Source organism: Tamandua tetradactyla, chromosome 8, assembly GCF_023851605.1.
Source record: "Tamandua tetradactyla isolate mTamTet1 chromosome 8, mTamTet1.pri, whole genome shotgun sequence".
NCBI classification, from domain to species: Eukaryota; Metazoa; Chordata; class Mammalia; order Pilosa; family Myrmecophagidae; genus Tamandua; species Tamandua tetradactyla.
The window spans coordinates 47982045-48007848 of NC_135334.1; the positions used below are offsets into that span (position 1 = coordinate 47982045).

At 34.3% G+C, this 25804-nt stretch overlaps 2 protein-coding genes across 5 annotated transcripts in view; one reads left to right on the top strand and one right to left on the bottom strand.

Annotated features, from left to right (window-relative positions):
* Positions 1–9396, bottom strand: part of KDM4D (lysine demethylase 4D) — a 30987-nt gene extending 21591 nt beyond the window's left edge. For 3 of the 4 annotated variants that reach the window (XM_077113212.1, XM_077113211.1, XM_077113209.1), the window contains exon 1: positions 8794–9195. The gene's annotated coding sequence lies outside the window, so the exon portion shown is untranslated. The other variant, XM_077113210.1, reaches the window with a different exon arrangement.
* On the top strand, positions 9253–24586 carry CWC15 (CWC15 spliceosome associated protein). The gene is made up of 7 exons (XM_077113214.1): positions 9253–9383; positions 10436–10574; positions 11557–11669; positions 12234–12322; positions 13461–13574; positions 17861–17979; positions 24409–24586. Exons 2-7 carry the CDS (start codon positions 10444–10446, stop codon positions 24536–24538), a joined length of 696 nt encoding a protein of 231 aa, XP_076969329.1. The 5' UTR covers positions 9253–9383; positions 10436–10443; the 3' UTR covers positions 24539–24586.
* The last annotated feature ends 1218 nt before the right edge of the window (positions 24587–25804 follow it).

Sequence of the window (25804 nt, forward strand, 5' to 3'; positions counted from 1 at the left end):
TATCTGCCTTTTCTGGACATTTCCTATAATTGGAATCATACAATATATGGTCTTTTGTGTCTGGCTTCTTCGATGTGGCATCTTTTTAAAGATTCATATAGGTTAGCGTGCATCAGTATTTCACTTCTTTTTATGGCCAAATAATATTCCATTGTCTGGATATACCATATTTTACTTATCCTTTTATCAGTCGATGGGTATTTAGGCTGTTTCCACTTTCGGCAATTACCAAAGAATGCTGCTGTGTATATTTGTATGCAAATATATATATATATGAACATATATTTAAATGATTCTTCGGTAGACAACTGGGACTGGAATTAATGAATCATATGGTAACTCTAAATTCAACATTTTGGCGAGAAATGGCTACTGTCTTCCGTAGTAGCTACACCATTTTACATTTCCACCAGCAATACACAAGGGTTCCAATTTTTCAAAATCTTCACCACAATTGTTACTGTCTTTTTTATTAAAGCAATTCTAATGGATGTGAAGAGATGTTGACTTGTAGTTCCCTAATAACTAATGAAGTTGAGTATCTTTTCATTTTCTTATTGACCATTCAATATTTTTTTGGAGAAATTTCTATTCAAATCCTTTGCCCGTTTTGGAATGAGTTGTCTTATTATTGAGTTGTAAATGGTCTTTATAGGTTCTGATTTCAAGCCCCTTATTAAATACATGATTTGCAAATATTTTCTCCCAGTCTGTGAGCTGTCTTTTCACTTTCTTGGATCATATCTTTCGAAGTATACAGCTTTAAATTTTGATGAAGCCCAATTTATCAATTTTTTTCTTTTATCATTTGTGCTCTTGCTGATTTATTTATGAAAGTATTGCCTAGCCCAGGATCATAAAGATCTATTCCTATGTTGTCTTCTAAGAGTTTTTATAATTTTAGCTTTTACATTTCATAGCTAGTGTATAGAAATCAATTGATTTTTGTATAATGATCTTGTATACTGCAACTTTGGTGAATTTGTTTATTAGTTCTAATACCTTTTTAGTGGATTCCTTAGAATTTTCTATGTACAAGACCCTTTCATCTGCAAGTAGTTTTATTTCTTCCTTTCCAACCTAGATGCTTTTTATTCTTTTACTTTCCTTGCTGCCCTTGTTAGAACCTCCAGTACAATGTTGAATGAAAGTGGTGAGAACAGGCATCCTTTAGGGTCTTGTCCTTGCTTTAAGTATTTTGAAATAAAATAAATATTTCACATGAAAAGGACATCCTTTTCTGATGCAAATCTTCAATTCCATTCTCCTTCTGCCTCCTCATAAGCAACTATTGTCTTGAATTTGGATTTTCTATCCAGAGACATCTGTTCTATCAAAAACAATGAATGATACAGATAATTGTTTTTGTGTATCTGCTATTTTTATTTTATATAAATAATTTTATACTAAGTATGCTAATTTTTGCAATTTTTAATTCAACATTATAATTTTAAAATATGCACATACATATATATACCTATAGTCTGTTTTAGAAATATATTTATTAATCCATTTCCCTATTGGTATTGGTTTCCTATTATAAACAATGCTGCATTAAACATTAAACAATGCTTTTGCTATATGTGAGAATTTATCTAGGGTAGATACTTTGAATTATTATTGCTACATGATACAGAAACTATATTTTGCATTTTATTGGCAATACTGTTCAAAGTGGCTATCCTTGTTAACACACCTACTAGCAGAGCAGGAGAATTTTTTTCTACATATCCAGATGCACTTGATAAAGTCAGTGTTTTATCTTTTGACAATTTAATTGGTAAAATAACATTGTAGTTTATATTATTTATTTATTTACTTAATTTTTGGGTATGGACTTTTTCCTGCTGGGGTGAAGCGCTTTTCAATTGATTTATTATGAATAGCTAGCTATATTCTTTGTTCACTTCTCAGATTGTCTTTCTTCTCTATTGATATGTAAAAGTTCTTTAAAGGTTTGAGATACTAATTAAATGTATATCGTATTTTGCAAATATTTTATCCCAGTCCCACCACCTTCATTTAACTTTATTTATGGTGTCTTTGGTAGATATTTGTGAAGAATTAAATGTAATCAAATTTATCAATCTTTTTTCTATTATAATTTGTTCCCTTATGTCCTATTTAAGAAATCTCTCTCTTCCTGAGGTCATTAAGGTCCATTTTCTCTTTGTTAATTTGTTTTTTATCTTTATTTGTTTAGCCCACTTAGAATGTCGTGTGGTTGTTTTTGTTGTTGGGAGGCAGGAATTTTTTTTAAATGAAAATCCAATTATCTACTAACATTTTCTCCATGCATTTGAAATCCTCTCCCACACCAAGTTCCCATATAAGCGTGAATCTTTTTTTCTAAACTCTCCATTCTAGCCCACTGATCTATGTCCGTTTCTGCACCAAAACTATACTGTTTTCACCACTACATAGCTTTATACTTCATAATTATTGTTGGTGAGGCAAGTCCCCATGTCCTATTCATCTTGTTCAGAATTAATTTGGTTAGATTTATAGTTAATCTTCAGCACTGATTTTAGAGTAAATTTGTCAAGTTCCATAAAAATCTTTTTGGTATTTGATTTGGGATAACACTGAAGTTAAAGAAAACATGAAAGAGGACATAGTTTTCTTATTGAAGATTCTCATCCCTTAACTAGTGTATTTCTCCATTTATTCAGATCTTGTTGCATATACTTCAATACATTTTCAGAATTTTATCCATAAAAGATATCTCTTTCCTTAGACATATTCTTAGGAACTTTGCAATTTTTCAGTCCATTGTGCATGAAAACTTTTTTCTATTAATTTTTCTTACTACTTATTTATCTTATATCCCATTCCAAACGTCATACCACTCAATTCTTATTAATTCTACTAACTTGACCATTGAAATTTTAGAGTTTTCATGTAGATAATCATATTTTCTAAAAAAAAAATCACAAAAATTATACCTCTTCTTTTCCAAAACTCATATCTCTTCTTCTTCTTCTTCTTTTTAATCTGGGAGCTTGGCAGGAAGATGTAGGTAATAAAATACTATATCCAGTAAATGCTGAAGGGTGACTGACTTAGCAGAAATTCTCTGTTCACTTCACATATTAATAGGAATGGTTCTAAACTTTAACATTGTTACATCTTATCATTTATCACCTAATCTAGGCACTTTTGAGAGTGAAAGGGAGACAAAGTTGACAGGCACAAACCAAGATCCTTCTGCAGATTAAGCATTAAAAAGCAATGGGCATATAGAATTGAGCAATACAATTTAAAAATTGGCCTAATGGGCATATATAGAACTCTGTACTTTCAAACTGCAGGGTGTAATTATTTTTCAAGTAGTATGGAAACGTTACAAAAATTGACCATATAACTGTGGCAATAAAGTAAGTTTTGACAAATTTCAAGAAGTTGAAACCATGCAGAATATGTTCTTTGACCACAAAATAATAAAGTTAGATATTAATATGTAAAAGATAACTAGAAAATCTTTGATTCTATAACATTTTAAAACAACCTTTTTTGGTAAAATTTAAAAATACCTAAATAACACTTCATAAAAAAATGAGGAAATGGAAATTAGAAAATACTTTGAACTGAATAAGAATGAAAATACTACATTGCAAATCTTGTGGGATGTTGATAAATAGTATTAAAAGGGGAATTTATAGATTTAAATGAATATTTAAGAAAACAAAGAGGGCTAGAAATTTAAGTGATCTAAGAATTCATCTTAGGAAATTAGACAAAAAGAACAGTAAAGAAAGTAGAAGAAAGGAAATAATAAAAAATGAAAAGAAATAATAAAATCAAGACTAGAAATTAATAAAATAGAAAACTGACATATAAAGAAAGAATGAAGAAAGCACCAAAAGCTAGTTTTTTAAGAAGACTAATAAAATAGACAAACCTCTGGTAAAAATGGTAAGAACAAAAATAGAAAGAACAAATAACCAATATTGGAAGAGATAGAGAGGTCATTATTATAGATGCTGTAGACATAAAAAGTAAAGATCATATGAATAACTTTATGCCAATACATTTTCAATTTCAAATGAAATCAATACATTCTCTTTTAAAAGTACAAGAAGAACAAGAAGGCTAAGTAGCGCCATAACCATTAAAGAAACTGAAGCAGAAGTCAAAACTTTACCCACAAAGAAAATTTCAGGCCCAGATGGCTACAACAATGAGTTTACCAAATATTCAAGTAAGAAGTAATTCCAACATTAGAAAAATTTCCCAGAAAAGAAAGAATACTTCCCAATTCATTTTATCATACAAAGCTCAAACAAGGGCTCTATGAAAAGAAAAATAATAGGCCAATCTCACTTATGAACACAGATGTAAAAATCCTAAATAATATCTGAGTAAACTGAGTCCAGCAAGATACACATCATCACCAAGTCAGGTTTAGTCCAGGAGTAAAAGATTGGTTGAAACTTAAAAACAGAAATTAGTATAATAACACAAATTATCATAATAAAGGAGAAAATAATATAATCATCTCATTAGATTCAGAAAATGTGTATGATGAAATTCATCGTCTATTTAGTAAAGTAAAAATACTAGGAAACAAGTAACAAGATTAGGAAAAAGACAAGAGTGCCTTGATTACCACTCATTCCACACTGTCCTAACCAATAGAAGAAGGCAAAGGAAAAAGGATAGGAGAGGGAGAATAGGAAAGGAGCAAACAAAATTGTAATTACTGTCAGATGATATGATTGTATATGTGAAAAATCCCAAAGATCTATGAATAAAACTATCTTAATTAATAAGAGGGTTTTATAAGATCCCTGAACTTAAAATAGTAATATAAAAAAATCAATTATATTTCTGTATACCAGTAATAAACAATTAGACAATCAAACTTTAAGAAAGATCCTCTTTCACTGGCATAAAAAAATACATACTATACCTAAGGCTAAAGCTACCAAAAATGCGCAAGACTTTTAGGAAGATATACATTTTTAAAAGGCAACTAAAGAAAACCTAATTAAATGGAAAGATATAACCTGTTAATGCATGTGAAGACTCAATATAATATAGATGTTAATTCTCCTTAAATTGATTTATAGATTCAATCAAAATTCCAAAATTATTTTTGTGGAACTTGACAATCTGACTCTAAATTTCATATTGAAGTACAAAGGGTCAAGTAAGAAAGTGGGCCAAGACTTGCTCTACCAGATTCCAAGATTCCTCCATCATACCATACACAAAAATGAATTCCTGGTGGAATTGTGAAATACATAACCATAAAAGCTTTAGAAGATGATATCTGAAAAGATCATTATTATCTCTAAGTAGGAAAGAATTTCTTAATCAAGAAATGCCATACACTAAGCAAAAAGGAAATGACTGGCTAAACTGAACTATCTTAAAAGAAAAGATTTTTGTATATCAAAATATACTAAAAAGAGACCAGGAAGCTGGAGAATATATATGCAGTACAAATATCTGATAGAGAACTGGTATCCAGAGTATTAAGAACGTGCAGAAGTTGATAAGAAAAAGATAGCCAATCCAACAAAAAATACTTGAACAGATAACAAAAGATGAAATCCAAATGGTCAACAAACCTATGAAACAGTTATTAATAATGAAGGAAATACAAAGTAAGACCTTAGTGATATATCACTATATACCTACCAGATGAGCTAAAATTTAAAATTGGACAACACCAAGTGTGTTGAGATTGTGGAACAAGAACTCTTATCCTGCTGATAGGAATGTTAGGATATATAAATCTTAGAGAAAAGCACACACTTGCACCTCAGCACATTTATAAGAATGTTCATAGCAGCATTATTTGTAAGTCTCATACAGCAAACATAATTCTCAGAATGATTAAATTATAGGGTGTATTTTTACACAATAAAATTCTATATCGTATACTAAAATTATACATAATACACATTAAGTGGAAGGAAAATGCAAAATGAAATAATACATATGTAATATTGGTGAGACTAAACAATATTGTTTAGAAATATACATATAGTATTTATCAAAATTTATTTTGGGGCTTAATATTTAATCACTTTTTGTAAAGGTTCAATGTTTACTGAAAAGCATATGTATTCTTCTATTTGCTACAGGATTTATGTGCATTCATTATATAAATATAATATGCATACATAGATCAGTGTTAATTTGTCTGCTTGATCTATCGATATGAGAAATTTAAGTTTTAAAAATTCCTATCATGACTGCGGATTTATCCATCTTTCCTTTTAATTCTTTATTTTTACTTCATGCTTTTCCAGGCTATATATGGTTAGTTGTACAAATGCACATGATTATCATATTTTCCTAGTGGATTTTTCTTTGTAATGCAATTTATGTCCCTCTTTGCCCATATTAATGCTACTTAATTTTAATACTTTGAAGAATATGGCTATAAAATATTTTGTTAGAATTTGCCTGATGTGTCTTTTTTATCCCTTTATTTTCTATGCACTACTTGTTTAGTTTTGTGTATTTTTAGTGTTTTGCTTTTAAATTGCCTTAGTAATAATAAACTGGACAGCTAGGCAGGTAGCCATGCGATTAGATTAGGTATCTAGTAACCTAGCCTGGACCATCAACAAGTGGCATTTAATTTTTTCTTTGTTTTTGTTTTCTTGTTGTTGCATTTAATTTGGAGGCTATTTCCAGGAAATCATTTTTCTGAGCTCTCGAGGGTCTCATGTAAAATCAGGATTTGGTTGGTAGAGGCTTTATTTTTTCTACTCTCACTTGTTAAAATGGATTAAAAGATTAACTTTACAAATGGGAAAACAGGTATTTTGGGGGTTAAAAATTTAAAGTCACTGCCATTATTTATATCATTTGGAAACAGGCATTATGAAATAAACATCTCTCAAAGTTAAAGAACTTTTTTTTAAGGCTTTCGAAAAAATTAAATGCTTGTGGCTGTTGGTTTTTTCTGTTCATTTTCCTATTAAAAGGCTCAAAGAAACATTTTTCAAGTAAAAACACACTTTATGGGCTGGTAGCTTTGTAAATGAGGGGGGTTACTAGAATTGGGAAAGATGATTCGATTGGAAGAGATGGAGAGATGGTGCATTGAGTCTGTGATTAGATCAGGGGATTAATTCAATTAGAATTCTGATAGTATATATAAAGCCTGATCATAACCACAGATTTTTTTTATATATAAACAGCCTCTCCTAAAAGCAAATCATCTTTCTGAGTCTCGGTGTATCTTCATTCAAAATCAGGATTTCAGACTAGCAGAAAGTAAGTTACTTTTCTCCCCCTTCAAAATATAAAACAGACAAAAGCAATAGCTTTTTACATTAGAGTGTGTTTTTTTCTTGTTAAAACTCATTTTTTCATTCATTCATTCATTTGGAAGATGTTTATTTCGTTGTGTTTTTTGCCTGTTGGTGCCAGGTGTTGTTTTTGGTGCTTGGCTCACATCACTGAACAAAACAAAGATCCTTGCGCTTGTAGAATCTATATTCTGCATGGAAAACATAGATGAAGGATAGTAAAGGTAACATATAATTAGCCTATACAGGATAATGGAAGATGATACATGTTATGTAAAAAGAAAAAAGTAGAGCAAAAGAGGTTAAGGGAGATATGGAGTGTAGGGTATTAAGAAAGAAAGGGGGAGGAAAGTTGCAGTTTTAAATAGGGCTGTCAAGTAGTCCTCATCTGAGCAAAGACTTAAATAAGGAGGGCAAGATTGTCTGTTCTGGGTGGAAGAAACAGATAGTGCAGGGGTCCTAAGGCAGGAGTGCTGGGTGTGCTCAAGCAATACCAGGTAGCGATGTAGCCAAGAGGGGCATGTGCAAGAGATGAGGTTTAAAAAAAAAAAAAGGAGGGAAGGGACTGGAACAGGAGAGCTTTGTAGGCCATCAGGTGGACTTCGGCTATGTTGTGTGGGAAACCGGGAGTCAATGAATCCCACCTGTCTGACTGGATGCCTTTTTATTCTCATCCCATCCAGATGTATTAACTTATTTTTTTTTAACTGTTGCCAAACTGATGCTGTGAAGTGAAAATTCATTGTTAGTTCAGTGTAAAATCATGGTGGCTTGGACTAGGGCGGTGGCCATGGATTGAAAAGTGATGGCCAAATTTAGGGCATATTTTGAAAGAATTAGCACGATTTACAGATGAACTGGATGTGAAGGATGAAGAAAAGGGAACTCAAGAATGAGCCCTGGCATTTTGGTTTGATGGTAGTGTCATTTAATGAAATGTTTAAGAGTGGAGGAGGAAAACTTTCTATAAAGAAAATCAAGATTTTCATCTTGGACTTAAGCGGAAGGGACTTTTCCACTGTTGTTTTCCCGTTTCAAAGTTACAAAGAAAGAGTTTAGGGAAACCGCTTTTAAATGTTTAGTTTTGTGAAATTTTTTACATCTGAAAATGAGTTGGGGAGATTAGTTTCACTTACTCAACAAATATTTATTGAGTGCCTACTATGTGCAAGGACTATGTGATGACCTATCAAGATGAACTCAGCAAACAAGATCTCTACTGAGTGCTTTTTTTTTTTTTTTGCGACGGGAGAGGGGAGATATCTGATTTTTTTTCCTGTTGATTGTCTTATTAAAACTTCATCTAACGCTTGAGTAGCCATCTTATTTATAATTGCATCTTGTGCTCTGGCAGTTGGGCCCACCGTTCTAAACGCTCAATGTCCGGTGAATAAACGAATGAATCGTTAATACTGACATCTTCCCTCCCACTAGAACTCACACTTAAAAATAATAATTTTAACAAACAATACTAATACAACCTTTGCTTTGAAGTCTAATATTTTTGCAGGAATGGTACCTTTATAAAGATCGTGGTTGCCCCCGTACATATTTGTTCTTTCTTCATATCCAATTAAATGAAAACACTAGCTTTTCCGTAGCCCAACTCTCTAGGCTTGTTGGGTCTAGTTCAGGAGAAAGGAAGCAGGAGCCGGTGGATTTAAACAATTTGGTGTAATCCTTTTCCACGCTCTCTCCCGCTAGTCGGGGACGTGGTGTCGGCTACCCGGGGCTTTCCGTCCACGCAGTACCGGAATGAAGGAGTCTGGGAGGGGGTCGGGGAAGGAAAAGACGGAAGAGACATTAAGTAATTGGTTCTTGAAGGTATAAAATGATATTTAGGGTCTACTCTAAAGCTCTGATTTCAAACGCCCGCCCCCTGAGCCGTTTCGGCCCCGCCCCTTGCTGTCGTCACTCCGACTTCCACCTTGGCCTCTGCGGATTGGTCTTTGTCTCAGCCTCCAAGGGGCGGCTAAAGCGCTTGGGTTTTGCTTCCGGGTCTTGGGCTTCGGCCTTGGGCGCAGAGGTTTTTGGGAACTAGGAGTCGTGATGGTGTCTGAGTGAGCTCCGGGTGTTCCTGCTTCAGATCTCCGCCAAAGTGAGCGGCAGGTGGGTAGCAGATTCTCTTTCTCATCTGGGAGGTGGGGCGAGAAAAGAAGGTTAGTCGGGCGCTGGAGAAGCGTCAGCGAGTTCCTGGAAATAGCCGAGAGCGGGCTCCCGGGGGGACGGAGTGATAAAGAATCCGGGGGAGTTGTGGGAGGCAGCGGCGCCCCCGGCGGCAGAAAACCCTGTTTTTCCCTCTGGAGACACGCCTTTCCCTTTGGAAAAATATAGAGAAGTATACCAGAAATAAAAGATCCGTCCAGTTCTCCCATCCTTCCACATTGTGGCTTTTCCGAGGGCTAAGGGCGTTTAGTGTCACGTCTGCTAGGCAATATTTTAACCAACTACTTAAAGCTGAGAGTAACATAAGGAACAGGCCTCCGATTTTTGGTTATCGGAATCCTGTGAGGTGAGGCTCTTGTGTTTGAGAATTTGTTTAATTCTAACCTACAAAAAAATCTGATTTATAGGGTGATGGCTGTTGTAATAGAATAACTGAATCAATAAGATTGCTGGAGAATTTTTCCTATGTACCTGTCATTTGAAGTTTAACGAGCTTTTCTCCAGCTTAACTTTTCTCTAGGATACTTAATGACTTTGTCAGTGATATTTTAAAGTATCATTTTGTTTCTGTGGCTACTAGCCTATTTGCTGTTGTGCAAGTTTTAGATAAAATGGAAACCTTAGGGAGTCTAGTTGAGTTGAGGTTTTTTAAGTCATTCATGGCAGTACTGTAATTTGCAAGAGTTTTGACATGGTGAATCTCATAATTGCAATAACTCTACAGATGGCAGAAACAAACTAGGTGACTTGGCCCAGGCCACACAGGGGGAAGAACTGGAATATAAACACAGGTCTTCACTACAAAATTTTGTGTTTAGTAACAGCTTCCTAAGAAGCTGCATTCCTTGTATACCTTTAACGTCATAATTTGTTATCCTGAGAACTTTGAGAAAACTATGTTTTGAAAATTATTTCACAAGGTTGACTATTGATTAAAACTTTATTAAATCAGTTTATCATATTGGAAATAACTTTGATACTATTTTTCTTCAAAGCATAAAAGATGACAACAGCAGCCAGGCCAACTTTTGAACCTGCAAGAGGTGGAAGAGGAAAAGGAGAAGGTGATTTGAGTCAGCTCTCAAAGCAGTATTCCAGCAGAGATTTACCCTCTCATACAAAGATAAAATACAGGTAATAAAGATACTCATTTTTTCTTGTTTACAGAATAAGACCAAGTGCATTTAATTGCATGGTCCTGAGACAGTAGCATGTTTGGGTTGTGTCATTTGAATTGTCTACTTTCATAGAAATAGAATATAATAGAGTATGTTTAACACTGAAATTATACTTTCTGATTGCAAACTTTCACAAACTTTCCATTAAACAGAAATTCCTATTAACTGGGAATTTCCATATGTAAGTGAAACAAAAACTGATACCTGATTACCTCAAAGAGACCATGCATCATCATGATTACCTCAGAGAGACCATACATCATCAATGCTGATCAATATGAGATTTAAAGTGTTACTATAAATAACTCTGAATTGATCTAATACTAAGAAAAAAATTCATCACAATGCAGCCTTACACAAATGAAATCAAAAGGAAAGATAGACGATAAAGATGGTATAACCTAGGAATGCCTAGAGTGTATAATGATAGTGACTAAATGTAGAAATTTTAAAATGTTTTTGCATGAGATAAAACGAGTCAATACTGCAGGGTGTTGAAAATAGACGGCAATTCATATTTTAAAACTTCAACTTCTGTGTGAAACTAAAGCAAAAAAATGTTTAATTGGCACAAAATTTATATTTTGACTTGTGCATTTCCTAATATAATTTATGTAGACAGTTTAATTGAACGCTGTAAGTACATGGAGCCTTGAGTAGGACATGAGATTTTGTAGGTTTGTCCAGAGTGATGCCCCTATTAAAAAAAAAAATTGCAGCCTTATTATGGGAAAGTATGTGATTTAGTTTGGGCTTCTTGAAATATAACCATCACACGAGTGCCTGTTAGTAAACTTCCGTTAGGTTAATGATCTTTTCTAGTTCCCTCTTATTCTTGAGAGACTGGAGACAAATGGGTTTTTTTGTGAATTGTTTCCATTTGCTACAGCCATATGTTTGTTTACAAATATTTTTGCCCTGCTTTGTTTCTACTTTAGACAAACTACACAGGATGCCCCTGAAGAGGTTCGTAACCGTGACTTCAGGAGAGAGTTGGAAGAGAGAGAGAGAGCTGCTGCAAGAGAGAAAAATAGGGATCGCCCAACCCGAGGTACCAGCACTATCCCAGATGTTTGTCTCATAAAATTATATGTTAGAGATAGTTTTTCCTTTCATCAGATAACTGGAAGGTACATACATATATATATATATATATATATTAGATATATATTGGTGTAAGCTGTAACACTTTTTTAAATGATTAGACATGATATCTGAGAGTCATTCCAATTCCATCTTTTTATGCTTCTGTATGAGAATGAACATGATTGATCCAGAGATACTCAGTAATCATCATGTCTGTTCAGATCAAGGGGTGTAAGACTGTTTACACCAGCCGTGTGTTGTGAGGTTCCGTTGGTTCTGACTAAGGCTTTCCCATTTGTCACTGACAATTGGCGGTCCTCTAGAGGCATCAGATATAATATCTTTTCCAGTGTATGTAGACTGTTCCTAAATTTCCTGAGAGGGACCACCAGTTACTGCTGCGTAATCAGTAAGATCCCAGTTGTCATGATGATTAAAATCTAAGTTGTATGTGCCCACAATTCTCTAAAATGTTATAGGAAGTATAGTCTTTGTTTCAGTAAGCTCAATGATGATTGTTTTTCCGCAGAACATACAACCTCCTCCTCAGTGTCAAAGAAGCCTCGGTTAGACCAGATTCCTGCTGCCAACCTCGATGCAGATGATCCTTTAACAGATGTAAGTTTTCTTTCTTTCTTTCCTCCTGTTCCAGTAATTTATTGATAATGGTTTTCTGAAGTACTTTTTTCTTTTGGTTTTAAGAAGTGGTCTGTGTTTATTTTTACTGATTTGGCCTCAGTGCTAAACTTCATTTCATTTTAAAGCAGATAGTATTTTGTGGTTGACTTCAAAAACAGCAAGTTTTATTCTGGAGAACCAAATAAGAAATCAGTGTATTAAAGGATATGTTTCCCTAAAACATTTCCTGTACAAAACCCTGGAGATTGGGCTGCCATACTATGTAGCTTCACAGGGCACTCTTCACATTAGACTGTGTAAATAAGTAGCACTCCCTAGAGTTGTATGCACAGGGAGTCTTCATGTTAAATATGTTATGAGTGTTGTCCTTTGTGAACTTAATGGCTTCCTCCGTGCCGAGGGAAGGAAGTGATTTAAGCAGAAGATTTTTAAGGATTGCCATTTTTATTAATGTTAAATTCAGTTTGACACTATATACTTTGTAATAAATTTACTGTTTTCTACATTGGAAAAATCTGAGTGGCCTTTCATGAGTTGCTTCTAATTAAGCACATAAATCAGCAGTTAATTGTAGAGTTAACTGAGATTGAATTACTAAAAATGTAGTTAAATCAGGAACAGTTTTATGAGATTAATGATTTTTCATTTGAAATTATTTTCCTTTCAGAATTTATCCCTTTTTAAAGTTCTTATAATTATCCTTACTTTCTAGCTTACAGTTGTTTTGAGCTACATAAAATTATTTGGCCCTCTTAGGGTGATAATGGTTTATCACCCTCCATACATATGTTCTCTGTTTCAGTGGAAAGTGTTCCTTTTCTGAATTTAGAAATATTTTCACATGTATATTCCCTTTTGGCCATGAAAGATACTTTATGCTATTATAATCTCTGAAGCACACCAGGGGTTGACATTTTGGTAAGTATTCTCAGGCTATCTTACTGGATTTTATTTTATTTTTTAGTGAGTTTTTTTTTTTAATCATGATGTTTGAGTGCAACTGTCTCTCCCTCTAGGAAAGCCTACCCCCAAAGATATGATAAGTACAATTCTTAGGAGAAAATGAGCAGTGTGTGTTTTCTATCCAATCTCTTGGACTATCACTGTTCTTTCTTAGGAGGAAGATGAAGATGAAGATTTTGAAGAGGAGAGTGATGATGATGATACTGCAGCTCTTCTTGCAGAACTGGAAAAAATTAAGAAAGAAAGAGCTGAAGAGCAGGCCAGGAAGGTAAAACAAAGTGTTAAATGTTTACATCTCTCCCATCTTCTTCATTCTACATACCAGAGTAGAAATTTATTTTAATTCAGGTAATATCTTCTATATTAAGATTTCTCTTACCATGACTAGATCTTACAGTACCTCTAGAGCTGTAAATTTGATTATTTTTCTGATATCTTAAATCTTCTGGTTATCTTAGAAGTTCTTTCCAAATAGCACACACCGAGTAGTACTCACCAAATTGTTCTTCATTCACCTATTTGTTCAACATACACTTAGTGTCTGTTAAGTGTCAGAAGAATCAAAGATGGTTGAGATACAGTTGTGGCAGAGAACTCACGGTTATAATGAGGCCATTTTTATCTTTTACCTCCCACCCCTTCTTTCCCATCACTTGTGGCCTTCTTTCAAAAGGTTTTATGTAACCTAGGGCAAGTTACATAAATCAACTGAGACTCCACAATCTCCTCATTTTACACAGTGGGAAAAGAGAATGTCTAATTCAGAATAGTTAGGATTACATAGGATTAGAAGTTAATTTTGACAAAAAAAGAAAGCCAACAACTTAATTTTGTAATTGAAAATGTTTTATTGGCTTATTTGTGATAATCATAATTAAATTGGAGTGTTTATATTTGGAAATTGTTTAAAGGGGTAATTTCATTCTTTCTGTCTTGAAACCAGAAATGCTTTAGTTCTTTGGAAGATTAGCAGTCCTGAATATATAACCTCAATGCATAAAACTTTTTTCATGGGATCCTGTTGAAAGTAGAAATTAAAACCATTTATTGGACTAGTATGTTACTAGTCAGCGTTACTAGAATATACACATAAACGTACATATTAGTGTATCACATTTTAATTAAAAAGTTCTTAAAACATAAGTGTTTTAATGTCAGCTCTAGCAACAGCTGTACTGTAAAATACTGTCATAATAAGTGTTTTAATTATTGAGACTTATTATTTGAAATGTGTATAAAAAGTTCATTTTTGTTAAAATAATCATCTTTTTTGGGAAGGGATCCATTAATGCTTATAAAACAAAAAAGGAATCCATGGAATCTTTAACTGTGTGCTTTTAACCGTTATATCTCCTGAAAGGTGACCTGCTTTGAAGTCTTCATTGCAGTTGGCTGACTCTGATTTGATTTACTCTTTCTGTGACTTTTCAAGCAAGCTTTACAGTCAGTGAAAAGAAAATTGTTTTCTGAACATACTCCTAAAGAGATTTGACGTGTCCTTAAGGCTATTAGGGGGAGGCGGGGTGAGGGGATATCAGTGACAGAAATCATATTTGTTAACTTCATGAATGAGTTACCATGGATCCCCTGGGTATAACTAAATGTTGAGTGAATTATCTATAGTAGTGATAGTAAGAAATGAAATTAGGGAAGCAAGCACAGGTTTGTAAGCCAGGTTAAAGGAATTTGAGTTTTATTCTAAAGGATATGAGGAGTCAGTCAGTTTCAAGAGGAGATTGGTAAGATTGGGTAGGCATTTTTAGAAAGATCACTATGGCAGAGGTGTGGACTTTGGATTTGAAAGAGCTAATGAGAAGGTTGTTCCAATAGTTTTCTTATGCAGTTATGAAACTCTTAACCTGTATGATAGGCATTGGAATTGAAAGAAAATGAACAAATCTAAGAGAGATACCAAGAAAGTAAAATTGATCAGATGTAGTGATAGATTGGATGTGTCATCAGAGATGATCCCGAGGTTGCTGGGTAGATGTTAGTGTCATACATTAATATAAGGAATGCAGAAGGGTGGGTAACAGAGCAGCTCAAATTTTTTTAATGGACCTCCATGTAAGATTTCATTTGAACAAAGGATTGTTCTGTTTACAAATACAAGAGAGGGAAAAAGACTTGGAAAAGACACCAAAATAGATTAATGCTAGGAATCTAAGAAAGTAGAGTTTATATGAATCAGAAGGCTCTGGGAAGAATTGAGAAAGGAGATAGAATTTGGAGTAGGCTTTGAAGACTGGTGATATTTAGATGGAAGAAGAAAAGTATTTTTAAGTGCAGTTCTTATCAAAAGTTTGAAATAAGAGAGCATAATTCCTATGATTAAAATTTTTATCTGTATTTAAAAGTTAGGACAATGGTGACTCAGTGGCAGAGTTCTCGCTTGCTATGCCAGAGACCCGGATTCTATTCCCAGTTCCTTCCCCTTGCAAAAAAAAAAAAAGGAATTATAGGAGCATTCCTAATAATCACTTGCACACCACTAGAGGGCAATTGTTCTATTTCATATCCTTTGACTTGCCTAACAGTTCTGGATACATAAAGAGACAAGCAATTTAAATGAACTCTAGGGGTGGAAAACATTTTAGACAGAAAAACTTGGGAAAGTTTGTGAAGTTCATCTAATCTCTGTACAAAAGTATGTTGGTGCTTCTTGTGGTTGAATGACAGGTTTATTTCTTTCATTCCTGTTTCCTCTGGCTTACTATTGGCTGATTTTTGAGGTACCCCAAAATAACTTTTTCAAACCAGTCAGCCTAAGCCTGACAGTAAATATTTTTGACTTGTGGGCAATGTGGTCTCCGAGACAACTACTTAACTCTGCTATTGTAGCATGAAAGCATCCAGAGCAAATAAGTTTAGTTACATTCCGATAGAAATGTATTTACAAAAATGAGGTAGCCAGGATTTGGGCTTCAGGCCATATGACCTCTGGCATATGTTCATGAAGTATAATCTACCTAGTACTTGAATATTGAAAGTGTTTATGCATTTTCTCCCCAGTGCAGTGTATGGTAATCGCCCAGTTACTTCAGAAGAAATAGTATTCTAAATATAAAAAGGCCAAGATTTTATGTATCACATTTTTATTACAAGTTTAGATATTTTGTATACTTGAGCTGCTATTTTTCTAGCACCTCAGAGAAATGTTTTTTCACTTTTAGCATTGTATAATTTGTAAAAGTAAATATATAGTTTGTTTAAATTTTTTATTAATTAAAAAAAAATTACAAGAAAGAAACACAAACATTCCTAATATATGCTCATTCTGTTCTACATATATAAAATATTTAGTTTTTAGAAAGCTATCTGTTCTTAATCTGTGATGGATAGTTCCTGACATTGTTTAAGGTCTGATCAGTGATTTAAAGAAATTCTGATTATTTCCCTGCAGAGTGCATCTTCTTACCTCCCAGATGTTTGTCCTCATAAAAATGAAATCCATTGTTCACATTTGGATATTAAATATAAAGGATCAGTAAACTTTATGGAAAATTAAGTTATTTTTCTGGGTGATCTAACGCAAAATGGAGATTCCTTTTAAATTGACTTCCAAACAGTCCTTTTTACCTTAATATGTTAAGTCAACAGTTTCTGTCATCCCAAAAAACAGCAATGCGGGATCTTTTTTGGTTTAAAATAGCATGAAATCAGGTAAATCTAGAAATTGTAACTAAGGAATTAAGTCATTTTGTATTTCTAATTCTAAGAATGGAACTGAGGATGATTTTAGCTAAAAGGTTGTTGATAAAAGCGAAGAAAGATAATGTTATAACTGGTGAAATATGAGAGGTTTAAAACTAAAAGGTCAGTAACAATAAATCATAAAAACAACGGCCAGTCCTCAGGTAAATTAATAGAAACGCACATTAACTGAATATAATCTTTTACCTGGTAGTTTATCTTCCTCTAGGAAGTACTTCTTGGTTAGTAATAATTCGTCACCAATCCTAGAGATATGGTTTACATTATTAGTAACTCAAAATAACATTTTTAGGGTGCACAGGTGGTTCCGTGGTAGAATGCGGGAGACCTGGGTTCAATTCCTGAACCATGCACCCCCAAAAATATGTATATATATATATATATATATATATATATATATTTCTAATACCAGTTGAATACAGTCTATACCCCTTCTTTAAGGAATAGCCTTGCTAAATATGTTTTGTGGATGTTCAGTATATTCTTAAATTTTTATTTATTTCTGTACTACCTTAAACAATTTTGTATGCACTTCAAGAAAGAAAATAAATTTAAATATTCATTTCATAAAATTTCAGAGTTGGAAGAGACTAATGAATATATCTATGATGGTGACCGTGAAATATAAGGCCCAGTTATTTTATTTTGATAAGAAGTCTTTTTTGGTATGTGTCTTAAAAACAAAAAAACCTAACTTGATACTTACCTGTTTAACCTCTGAAATCATGATTTTTTTTTTACATATGGGATAATTTGATCCTAGGAATTAATGAATGTAGGTAATGTATGTAATTACTTAATTAATGTAAATAAATGTGAATCTGCTCCTGTCATTAACAGGAACAAGAACAGAAAGCTGAAGAAGAAAGGATTCGTATGGAAAACATTCTGAGTGGAAACCCACTTCTTAATCTCACTGGCCCATCCCAGCCTCAGGCCAACTTCAAAGTTAAAAGAAGGTATTATACAGTAATGAGTTGAATATATATATACAGATTATGAGTTGGATAGTAAAGTACATTATGTAAAACTTCTAAAATCCCACCTTCCATGGATAATATTCTTTCAGATTTTAGAATAATAGAAGAAGGAGAATGAAAGAACAACTTATTTTCTTTCTTTTTTTGGGGGGGGAAGGGGGGAATAGGTTTCTATCAGAACTTTTTTTATATTGTGAAAAATGACACATATACAAAAAAGCAATAAATTTCAAAGCACACAGCAGCAATTAGTTGTAGAACAGATTGCAGAGTAGGGGTTATAGTTCCACAATTTTAGGTTTTTCCTTCTGGCCATTCCAAGACTGCAGACTAAAAAAAAAATATCAATATAATGATTCAGCAGTTTTACTCATTTGTTAAATCTTATCTTCTCATTTGTTAAATCTTAACAAAGGTCTTATCAAAAAAGACTTAGGATCTTTTTTCCTAGTCTTTAGAGATGTGTGGGCTATGCCCATTCTAACTTTTCATGTTAAAATGGACTCGATAATATGTGATGGGGGATGAAACTAGTTGATGTTCTCGGGAGGCTGGCCCCTCTGGGTTTCAGGACTTATCTGGCCTAGATAAGTTTCTGGAGGTTGTAGGTTTCTAGAAAATAATCGTAGTACATAGAGCCTTTTTAGAATCTCAGATTAAGCCCTAGGTGTTCTTTAGGGTTGGCAGAAATGTTATGATTGGGCTTTGGCAAACCATGATAACTAGCAATTCTAGCTGAAGCTTGTAAGACTAGCTAGCCTCCAGAGTAGTCTTCATGATAGCCTTTCCACTCTATTTGAACTTTCTCAGCCACCGATACCTTATTTGTTATACAGTTCTTTTCTCCCTTTTGATCAGAATGGCATTCTCGATCCTACAGTGTCAGGCCAGGCTCATCCTTGGGAGTCATAGCCCACGTTGCCAGGGAGACTTTCACCCCTGGATGTCATGTCCCATGTAGCAGGGAGGGTAATGATTTTACTTACAGAGTTGGGCTTAGAGAAAGAGAGGCCACATCTGAGCAACAAAAAGAGGTCCTCTGGAAGTAACACTTAGGCATATCTATAGGTATGCTTAGCTTCTCTGCTACAGAAATTAGCTTCGCAAGAGCAAGCCTCAAGAGTAAGGACTTCACTTGCTGACTTGGGAGTCTCTAATATTTGAGATAGTATCAGAGTGTCCGCAGTGGTAAAGTTTAATAGTTCCATATTTTTTTCTCTCATTCCTTAAGGGACTTTGCCACTACTTTTTAATTATCTGCTCAATGTACTCTGGGATGTATCCAGGCATTACATTTAGCTGTATAGCATCTTAAGCCCTTATTCCCTTTCTGGGCTCCCTGTGTTTGGGTTGTTTAAATGATCTGAACAGACTGGCTGAGTTAGATTATGTGCTACAGAAAATTTAGGTTTGAGACAAAATAAATCTCTCTTCCTTTGGTCTCATAGAGTAGGTGTAGCTCTAAAATACAATGTCCTCCTTATCCCTATATTCTGATTTAACATTGTCGCGACCTGATCGGCTTCGTTCTTATATCTAATTGAAGCCTGATCTCTTTTTCAGTTTCTTTAACGGTTGTTGTATGTGGCAGTGCTGACCTTCAGAACTGCAGAACTCATATTCTGAACCTTAGGTGACACACAGGTACCCAACATTCCAGGGATATACCAAGTTATACATATTATAGCACAACTTCTCAACTGTAGAAATAGTAATTACAGCTCTGGACTAAATGTGACTGCTATAAGAGCTTACACTCTAGGCCTCAATTTTCTTGTAAGTATTTTCTAAATTGACCATACAATATTTGCTTTTTGTTTCTATCTTATTTTGAATCACATAGTGTCCCACAGGCTCATTCACAACGTTGTATGCCTCACCACTTTGTTCCTTTCTGTAGCAGCACAGTATTCGGTCATAGGTTACACACCACAGTTCACCCTTCTACTTCTCAGTCAGTGTATTTCAGCCATCTCCATCCATTTGGCTTAGTATATATTGTCCAAAGTCAATAGTCCACATCTCACATTATCCTCACTTAGTGGTATAATCATCAACAGTCTCAACTATGGACAATTTTCATTGCTCCCAAGAGAGAAATAACCAATAAACACACCCTCATCAAATAGAAAATCCAAACCTCCCCTTAACTCTTGTCCTTTCCCCTACACCCCTGTTATTTGCCCGTGGTATTCTTGTGGTACTGTTGATGTCTTCCTGTTAAACATAGCCCATTGTATGAATCATAGTTTTCCCCTATACCCCAGTGTTACAAATTCTTTGTACAAGAGTCATACCTTTGAATAGTTCATGCAAGAACTTATTCATATCTGCAGTGTTAATTGGTGAGATAATGTGGTATTGCCACTCACACCTAAGAATGGCTGCTATTAAACAAAATTCACCTTCAGTATGTATGACAGTATTACTTATGGACCCACTAATGAACTGCCTTAATTTCTATCCTTTCCCTTAGATTTAAGTTTAATCTCATTAGCTAACCGTTCACTCATCTCATATATTTCTAGGTCCCCTAAATTATTATAAGCCTCTGAGTTTACCTTTACCAAGCTCATAAAAGCGAAATCATGCAGTATCCTTTTGTGTCTGGCTTATTTCACTCAGCATTATGTCCTCAGGGTTCATCTATCTTGTCATATGCTTCAGGATGTCGTTTCATCTTACTGCTGCATAATATTCCATCATGTTATATACCTCATTTTGTTTGTCCACTTGTCTATTGATAGGCACTTGAATTGTTTCCATCTTTTGGCAGTTGTGAATAATGCTACTATGAACATCAGTGTGCAGATGTCTGTTTGTGTCACTGCTTTCAGCTTTTTGGGTATACACTGACTAGTAGTATTGCCAGTTCATGGGACAACTCAATATTTTGTTTTCTAAGGAACCGCCAGGCTGTCTTCCGTAGTGGCTGTACCATTATACATTCCCATCAGCAGTGCATAAGTGTCCCAATTTCTCCACATCCTCTCCAACAATTGTAGTTTCCTGTTTTTTTAATACCAGCTATTCTTATAGGTGTGAGGTGGTATCTCATTGTAGTCTTGATTTGCATTTTCCTCATAGCTAATGAAAATGACCATCTCTTCATGTGCTTTTGATCCATCTTTATTTGCTCTTTGGAAAAATACCTGTTCATATCTTTAGCCCATTTTATAATTGAATTGTTCTTTTGTTGTTGTGTTGTATGATTTCTTTATGCATATAGGATATCAAGCCTTTATCCGATATGTGGATTTCCAGATATTTTCTCCCAATTTAGTTGGCTGCCTCATCACTTTTTTGACTATCTTTTGAGACACAAAAGCATTTGATTTTTGAGGAGTTCCCGTTTATCTTTTTTTTTTCTTTTGTTGCTTGTGCTTTGGGTGTAAAATTTAGGAAGCTACCTCCTGTTTATTAGGTCTTGGAAATGTTTCCCTATATTTTCTTCTAGATGCTTTATGGTGTCAGTTCTTATATTTAGGTGTTTGATCCACTTTGAGTTAATTTTTATATAGGGTGTCCCCTTTCATTCTTTGGCTATTGCTATCCAGTTCTCCCATGCTCATTTATTGAAAAGACTATTTTGTCCCAGTTCAATGGATTTGGGGGCCTTGTCAAAGATCAATTGACATTAATCTATTGGGTGTTCTATTTCTGTGTTCTCAGTTTGATTTCATTGGTCACTACCCTATCTTTGTGCCCTTACCATGCTGTTTTGGCCACTGTGGCTTTATAATAAGCTTTAAAATCAGGAAGTGTTAATCCTCCCACTTTGTTTTTCTTTCTTAGATATTTTTGGCTATTCGAGGTCTCTTTCCCTTCCAAATGAATTTGATTCCTAGCTTTTCCAAGTCTTCAAAGTAGGTTGTTGGAATTTTGATTGTTATTGCTTGAATCTGTAGATCAATTTGGGTAGAATTGACATCTTAACTACATTTAACCTTCCTATCCATGAGCAGGGAATGTCTTTCTATCTATTTAGATCTTCTTTGATTTCTTTTAGCAACATTATGTAGTTTTCTATATACAGGTCCCACATCCCTAGTTAAGTTTATTCCTAGATAATTGATTCTTTTAGTTGCTATTTTGAATGTAATTGTTCCTTCATTATCTCCTCAGTTAGGTCATTGCTTGTGTATAGAAATATTACTGATTTTTGCACATTAATCTTGTATCCCGCCACTTAGCTGAATTTGTTTATTGGCTCAGGAAGCTTTGTTGTTGATTTCTCAGAATTTTCCAAGTAGATATCATGTGATCTGCAAAGAATGAAAGTTTTACTTCTTCCTATCCAATTTGGATACCTTTTATTTCTTTTTCCTGCCTGATTACTCTAGCTAGAACTTTTAGTACAGTGTTGAATAATAGTGGTGAAAGGGGGCAGCCTTGTCTCATTCCTGATCTTAAGGGGAAGGTTTTCAAATCTCACTACTGAGTATGATGCTGGCTATGGGTTTTTCATATATGCCCTTTAGCATGTTGAGGAAGTTACCTTTGATTCTTACCTTTTGAACTGTTCTTATCAGAAAGGGATGTTGAATTTTGTTGAATGTTTTTTCAGCATCAATGGAGAAAATCATGTGATTTTTTTTCATTAATGTGCTGTATTACATTGATTTTCTTGTGTTGAACCACCCTTGTATTCCTGATATAAAGCCCCCACTTGGTCGTGGTATATAATTCTTTTAATGTGCCATTGGATTAGATTTGCTAGTATTTTGTTGAGAATTTTTGCAGCTATATTCATTATAGAGATTGGCCTGTAGTTTTCCTTACTTGTAGCATCTTTACCTAGTTTTGGTATTAGATGATGTTAGCTTCATAAAATGTGTTAGGTAGTGTTCCTTTTTCCTTAATTTTTTGGAAGAGCTTGAGTAGGATTGGTGTTAATTCTTTTGGGAATGTTTGATAAAATTCCCCTGTGAAGCCATGTGACCCTGGGCTTTTCTTGGTAGGAAGATTTTTGATGACTAAATCTCTTTACTTGTGACTAGTTTGTTGAGATCTATTTCTTCTTGAGTCGGTGTAGCTTGTTTGTGTATTTCTAGGAATTTGTCCATTTCATCTGAATGGCTAGTTTGTTGGCATATAATTGTTCATAGTATTCTCTCTTTTTTTGTTTGTTTCTTCAGGATCCTTGGTAATGACACTCCTTTCCTTTCTGATTTTGTTTATTTGCATACTCTCATTTTTTTCCTTTGTCAGCCTAGCTAGGGATCCATCGATTTTATTGATTTTCTGTAAGCATCAACTTTTGGTTTTATTGATTCTTTCTGTTGTTGTTTTGCTCTCCAATTAATTTAATTCTGTCTTAATCTTTGTTATTTCTCTGCTGTTTGCTTTGGGGTAGTTTTCTGTGAAAGAAGAACTTATTTTTACAGATATTTACAATAACTACCTGTGTCCCTGATACTGTTCTAGGCCCTAGCATCAGAACAATACTGAGCCCTTGACCCTATGAAACTGACATTTTAGATGTGTATGTCAAGGGTCAGAAAGCCCCACCTCCATCCAGTTCAGAGATTCACCCAAAGACTCAAGGGACTCAGCTTGTAGTGATTCTCATGGGTAAGATTTATTATAGCAATGCGGTAAGGATACAAGCTAGATCATAAGTGGAAAAGACACAAGCAGAGTTTGGATGAATCCACTTGCAGGTTTCCTTAAGTTCTTTATTCTCCGTTGAGAGGTCACCCAGAATACGTTCTTCCTCCCATACTGAAAGTGCAGCAACATGTGTGTGACGGTTCTACCCAGGAAAGCCCATTAAGAGACTCAGTGCCCAGTGTTTAGCACATAGCAAAATTCATTCTCCCAGGAGGAAAGTATCTAACTGGTTTCCTGCTTGCACCCTCATCAACCTTTCCATCTGCACCCCCAATTTTTCTCAACCTTTTTAAATAGAAGATTACACCAGCTCCCTATTCTAAACTTCCAGTGTTCTTCCCAACTCATTCATAAGTAAAAGCCCAGGTCCTTGTAATGGCCTATAAAGCTATAATAACCTACCCCCTCCATGCAGAGGTAACACCATATTCAGAGAAGGCTTTGCTGATTACAATATATTAAGAATTATTCTATCATTTTAGGTCAAATTGCTACATAGAATGAGAACAGTTGAGCAGCTTTTAATGTGATGACATATCTTTGCAATACCCATAATATTCTCATCTAAGTATTATAGAAAGGTTCCATTTCACTATAAAATATGTTAAAACGCATTCTAGGAGTTCAGATGTTTTACTGTCTCAAATTTGTATTAGTAGAATATTTTTAGATTAATAGATAAAAGAGGGCTTAAAAAGAGTGATCCTAAGGTATTTAAATTCTGCTTATTTTTCATTTTGATCTATCCTCTTAGAACCACATCATACTTTTTTCTTTTCTTTTCTTTCTTCTCAGGTGGGATGATGATGTTGTCTTCAAGAACTGTGCAAAAGGTGTAGATGATCAGAAGAAAGACAAAAGATTTGTAAATGATACGCTGCGATCTGAATTTCACAAAAAGTTCATGGAGAAATATATTAAGTAGTACAGTTTTATGTGCTTAATTATTAAAAGACCATAAAATATAAATGGCCATACTGGTTTATTTTCATTTGTTTGTTTTTTATTTTTAGCCCTCCCTCTTCCCCTTCCTAAATTGTGCATAGGCTTCCCTCGTTTTAAATTCCAAAATACCTTTTCTTTTAGTGATACTTTGATGATAGACTTGGGAAGTGGTTTAACCCAGTTTCCATTCTTTGAATGTTCCCAGAGATATTTTCTTTTTTCTTTTTAATATAGACAAAGGGAATCTAGCTTGTAATAAATACTTTAATAGTTCAGCTACCAAATCTGTGTCCCCAACTCTTTGTTGTAATTTATGCAGCTTATAAAAGGTACATATTTTCTTTTGAAAAGAAAAATTACTTTTTTTATATTGCAGTTCTTTGTTCATATAACTTTTCCCCTCACATTCTCTGACACTGATTTATGGTCAGTTAATTCATGGTGTTTTCTCTATGTCTTCTCTAGAAAAGTCTGACAAACATTAAAGGGTTTCCATTTTGGACTACATGTGTCACCAATCAGTAAGCGCCCTGAGTGTGTCTGAGGGAGCATGGGATACCTCTCCCTTTTGTAAGCGCTTCTTTCTCTTTTGGCCTTCAACAACAACTCTGTAAATGTGCTCAGGAAGCATGTGATGTTCAACTGTTCTTGACACTCATTTACCACATTTCTCTTGAATGAAATAGAGTTTGCACACTGGTACACAGAAGCAAAGGCTAGGAAAGTTTAGAATAAAAGAATAAAAGAAAGCCTTTTAGCGATAAGGTTTTGTTTGTATGTTATCTTGGGGAGTATATCTGGAGATGAAAGGAAGACATAGCTGGACTTGTATAAAAAAGCACTATTGGGAAAAAGTTTTCCTAAACCTGGGCTGTGATATAAGGGTGCACTTGGGGAGGAAATTTGGGACCTTCTACAGATAGAAACCTATTAATAGGATTCTTCAGTTGTGAATGTTGTTGAGCTCGGTAAGGTTAGAGATCAAACTTTTAAAACAAAAATGGCATGTTATTTATCACTTTCTATTTGTTTTCTTAAATCCCTTACTCTAAAGATTGTATTCATCTCCCCAATGGAAATTTGGGCACAGGTTGTGTGTAGCCTAGCTCTGGACTGGAGTTGGAAGTGCGCCCAGGTCTTGACTCTAAGTTCATATTCTGTGTTTTTTCAGAACTGAGCGACTTGCATAAAAGTTAGGATATTTTGGCTAGTATATCTAAAAAGCCTTTAATAAAAGTATTAAAAC